General features: G+C 56.3%; 1 protein-coding gene across 2 annotated transcripts; it reads right to left on the reverse strand.

The window, feature by feature from the left end:
- Positions 1–11: 11 nt before the first annotated feature.
- GAPDH (glyceraldehyde-3-phosphate dehydrogenase) lies at positions 12–4,369 on the reverse strand. Of its 2 annotated transcripts, none has more exons than XM_024579517.4 (12): positions 4,229–4,369; positions 3,916–3,959; positions 2,052–2,151; positions 1,859–1,965; positions 1,657–1,747; positions 1,443–1,558; positions 1,274–1,355; positions 907–1,058; positions 751–829; positions 565–648; positions 382–479; positions 12–279 (listed from the first exon to the last, which is right to left on the reverse strand). In XM_024579517.4, the coding sequence occupies exons 2-12, from the start codon at positions 3,936–3,938 to the stop codon at positions 210–212; spliced, it is 1,002 nt and encodes a 333-aa protein (XP_024435285.1). In that variant the 5' UTR covers positions 3,939–3,959; positions 4,229–4,369; the 3' UTR covers positions 12–209. The 2 variants fall into 2 exon arrangements, with proteins under 2 accessions (XP_024435285.1, XP_024435284.1); XM_024579516.4 differs by having other exon boundaries at positions 3,916–3,956; positions 4,229–4,363.
- Between the last annotated feature and the right edge of the window lie 156 nt (positions 4,370–4,525).

Here is a 4,525-nt window from a genome sequence, read left to right on the forward strand (position 1 = left end):
AAAGCAAAGAGTTGGCTGGGTGCAGTGAACTTTATTGATGGTGCATGACAAGGCAGGGCTCCCGAAGCCCCTCCCCTCTTCAGGGGGTCTAAGATGGAAACTGGAGGTTAGGAGATTCTCAGTGTGTTGGGGGATCGGTTTGGGGTAAGGACTCCCCAGCAGCTGAGGGTCTCTCTTCCTGTCGCTGGGGCTGGTGGTCCATGGGGCTCTTACTCCTTGGAGGCCATGTGGACCACAAGGTCCACCACCCTGTTGCTGTAGCCAAATTCATTGTCATACCTGGAAGGGGATGCATAGTTAAGGTTTATATCTGATCTAGCCACCAGGTGGTGCCAGACTCCCAAATCAGTTTAAACATTGTTCCTCAGGGCAGCCACATACCAGGAAATGAGCTTGACAAAGTGGTCATTGAGGGCAATGCCAGCTCCAGCATCGAAAGTGGAGGAGTGGGTGTCACTGTTAAAGTCGCAGGAGACAACCTGAGGAAAGGAGAAGGGCAAGTGTGGGAATCCAGTCCTGTTCAGTGGGGCTGTGTGGACACCAAGCTCCCTGTCCTATTAGTACCTGGTCCTCAGTATAGCCCAGGATGCCCTTGAGGGGGCCCTCTGATGCCTGCTTCACTACCTTCTTGATGTCATCGTATTTGGCCTAACAAGGTAAAATCCACATGGTTAATGAAGTCCCAGTATTGTCACCATCCTACCCGAGACAAGGCCCCCAGCCACCAAAGCTGTTCCAACCCACACTTACAGCTTTCTCCAGGCGGCAGGTCAGATCCACAACTGACACGTTGGGGGTGGGGACACGGAAGGCCATGCCAGTGAGCTTCCTGCAGATAGAGAAATGGGGTCAGCACCAGCTCCTGGCTCCCCTGGTTGTGTCTGGAAATGCAGCAAAAAGCCTCACCCGTTCAGCTCAGGAATGACCTTGCCCACAGCCTTGGCAGCGCCAGTGGAAGCAGGGATGATGTTCTGGGCAGCCCCTCGGCCATCACGCCACAGCTTGCCAGAGGGCCCATCCACGGTCTTCTGGGTGGCAGTGATGGCGTGGACTGTGGTCTGGGGACATGGAGGATGGAGTGAAGGCCCTGCACAGCGCTCATTGCCTGTCCTTCAACCTCCCTCCCCACCTTCAGAAGAAATAAAGGGGATGCTGTGGCCTGAGCCAATCCTCAGGGACCCCCATTTTCCATAGCCACCCCTGCCACTGCCCAGGGCTGTGTTGTAACGGGGGGTGAGAAATGAATGTGCTCTGGTCACTTTCCCCACCGTACCATGAGTCCCTCTACGATGCCAAAGTTGTCATGGATGACCTTGGCCAGGGGGGCCAAGCAGTTGGTGGTGCAGGAGGCATTGCTGAAAAGGGAGAGGCAGGTCAGGGGCAAACAGACCCTCTACAGGAGGCACCAGCCAACCTCACCTCACTCCCTCTGCCAAGCTCACCTGACAATCTTCATGGAGTTGTCATACTTGTCATGGTTCACACCCATCACAAACATTGGGGCATCCGCAGAAGGGGCAGAGATGATGACCCTCTTGGCTCCACCCTTCAAGTGAGCCTGCAGCAGAGAAAGAGTTAGAGACCCCAGGGTCCATCTTTCCTGCCAGTCTTCTTTCTATACTAATTCCTTTAACCTGCAGCCTCCTTGCCACTCACCCCAGCCTTCTCCATGGTGGTGAAGACACCAGTGGACTCCACAACATATTCAGCACCAGCATCACCCCATTTGATGTTGGCGGGATCTCGCCTACAAGGGAAGATAGGACAAAGTTCAAGGACATGAGTACCATGTACCCTAGGTGGTCACCCCATCCTAGCACCTCCCCCAAAACAAATTTCTTCCTCTCCTTCCACTTACTCCTGGAAGATGGAGATGGACTTCCCATTGATGACAAGCTTCCCGTTCTCAGCCTTGACTGTGCCTTTGAACTTGCCGTGAGTAGAATCATACTGGAACATGTAGACCTGGAGGAACAAGTGAGGGCATCAAAGGACTGCTCATCAGCCAGCCTCTGCCTCCCACACCTGCTGTGAAGGTGACACACACTCACCATGTAGTTGAGGTCAATGAAAGGGTCATTGATGGCGACAACGTCCACTTTGCCGGAGTAAAAGGCAGCCCTGGTCACCAGGCGCCCAATACGGCCAAATCTGAGGGATAGAGAGGCAAGAAGGAGGGCGCTGAGAATTCTCCTGGGTGTGTAAGTAGCCTGCGGTCCACTCACCCTCTTTCGGGTGGAAGATGGCACGTCCCTGCCACCAGAAAGTCCCATAAGGTCTACTTTATCTTCCTCCAGCAGTCCTTTCAGGCCACCCTGAGTTTACAGGATGGCCACAAAACAAAGGCTTCTATTCTGTCCGAATAATGATTAGGCCCAAAGACTTGCCTGGCCCCCTAGTCCTCTGAAATCTTTCAAGTGACAGTGCAGGGCACTGCTACTGCCACCCACAGTCTAGGCACATGGCATTCATCACCCCCACTCCCTGTGTCCCAGGAACACTTGCTCCTATTTTGCCCAGCTTTAGGCCACACCCCTATGGAGCAAAGGCTTGTACACTCAGCAACACCGAGCTCAAAGGGCAAGAGTAAAGGTCAGAAGGTAACTGGATGGGGAAAGCCCACCCCTTCTCTAAGTCCCTCCTACAAAAGGGAAGGTGATGGGGGAAAACGAGCTGTTTTCAGCCTCCAATCTCCAGGGTGGGTGGGGGAGGGGTTCTAATTAGAAGCCATCTGTCCTTCCTAGTTTTCTTCCAGAAATCAGGTGTAGGAGCAACACTTGTGTGTGTACAGGAAAGGAAGTGGGAGCATAGAAGCCAGGCCCCCAGCTGCAGAAAGGTCAGGTGCTATATTTAACCCCAGATTAGGGTAGAGTCAGGATCTGGTTTCTGGAAGATGGAATGGGGAGAAGGGCAGGGATCCCAAGGCTCCCCGGGGCATCTAATCCTCCCAGTGACCTTTACAACCTGGTCTTTAGGGTTGGGTGGGCTCTAGGCATCGATGGAAGGCGTTTCAAGGTGTCGGTGTGGAAGGGCTGCTGCTACAGGAGCCATTTTATGGTGAAAATTTCTAACCACCATGACTCAGCTCCCCTAGCATGGCACTAAGTCACAGCTACCACACCACCCCAGGAAAAAAATAACCCCCACAAAGCCACGTTTTTGATTCATTAGAGAACCACCCACAAAAAACTTCCACTCCGAGGGAGAATCTGGACGGCCTGTGAAGGATGGTCTAGTCTGGAGTGAATGCGGCCCCGTTCTGAGGTCCAGCTCTTGGGAGAGCAGCACCGAGAAAGCCTTGCCTCACCAGGTTTACCGGATAAAGGCGACTCCACCCCACTGAGGCAGCAGGAGCAGGAGGAGGAGGAGGAGGATTAGTCATAGCTAAGGAGAGGGGAAGGCTGGAGAGCGAAGTAAGAGAGGTTTCCTAACGGTGGTTCATTCATTTCCTTCCCGGTTGCAACATGGCGGCTAGGTTACCGCAAAGGAGCCCTCCCGGCAGCGTGTGCCTGTGTGCGCGCAGCTGTGCCTCCTTGCCTCCCCCCCACGCTTTGCGGCCAGGTGGGGGCAAAAGGGGCTGGGGGAGGGGCTCCTCCCCAGCACGTGACCCCGCGGGGCGCGAAAGGAAAGAAAGAGGCCCCAGCTAGGGGATTAAAGGGATGGATCCAAAGCCAGAATTGAGGACTCTTCTGCGTATCTGGGGCGGGTGGAGAAGGCCTCGGGTGACTTGTCCCCGCAGGGGCGGAGTTACAGGAGGCGCAACAGCTAGGGGTGGGGGACAAGAGGCCCTCTGAGAGCCTCCGCCGGTCAGAACCCTGACCTTGAATTCTCCTTGGGTGAAGGGTACGACCATCCCCCCACGTCCCTCCAGCGCTGAGGCCCTGTCAGGGCGAGACCTGCAGACCCGTAACTCACCCGTTCACTCCGATCTTCACCATCGTGTCTCAGGATTGAGGCTGCTGGGAAAGGAGGGTGAGCATCAGGGCGCCGGGCTCGAATGCGGTCCTCTCCTCCCCTCTCCCCACCTTCCCCCGCGCTTCTCCTCACCCCCCTCACATGCTGGCCACCATCCCTTCCCGCGGTCTCTGCACGTCTCCCTCCGCCGTTGCAATGCGGCGCCCACCCAGCGCACCGTACCCCACGGCTGCGCCCCCCGGCCCGCACGCGCCCGCAGCTCCTTTGTAATGTCCCTGAGGCCCTCGTGACGCCTGCCTGTTTTTACTTTTACCTGGCACTGCGCAGGAAGACGCGGCTATCTGTTGAACTGGAGGAGCAGAGAGCGCTAGGGGGAGGCTGCAGGCGCAATTTATGGAAACCGGGCGTGGCCGGGGCGTGGTGTGGCCCGGGCACCTCCTTCCCGCTTGCCCAGTCCCAGCCCAAGGGCGCGGAGGCCTGAGCTACGTGCGCCCGTAAAATCTCGAGTAGCCGTGTCTCTCTCTTTTTTTTTTTTTTTTGGACCCGCCTGGTTCTTCGACTGGGCACGCCCCACGCGTGCGGACTAGGGACGGAGCGGGAGGGGACTGAG

The sequence above is a fragment of the Desmodus rotundus genome, chromosome 3, assembly GCF_022682495.2.
Source record: "Desmodus rotundus isolate HL8 chromosome 3, HLdesRot8A.1, whole genome shotgun sequence".
NCBI classification, from domain to species: domain Eukaryota; kingdom Metazoa; phylum Chordata; class Mammalia; order Chiroptera; family Phyllostomidae; genus Desmodus; species Desmodus rotundus.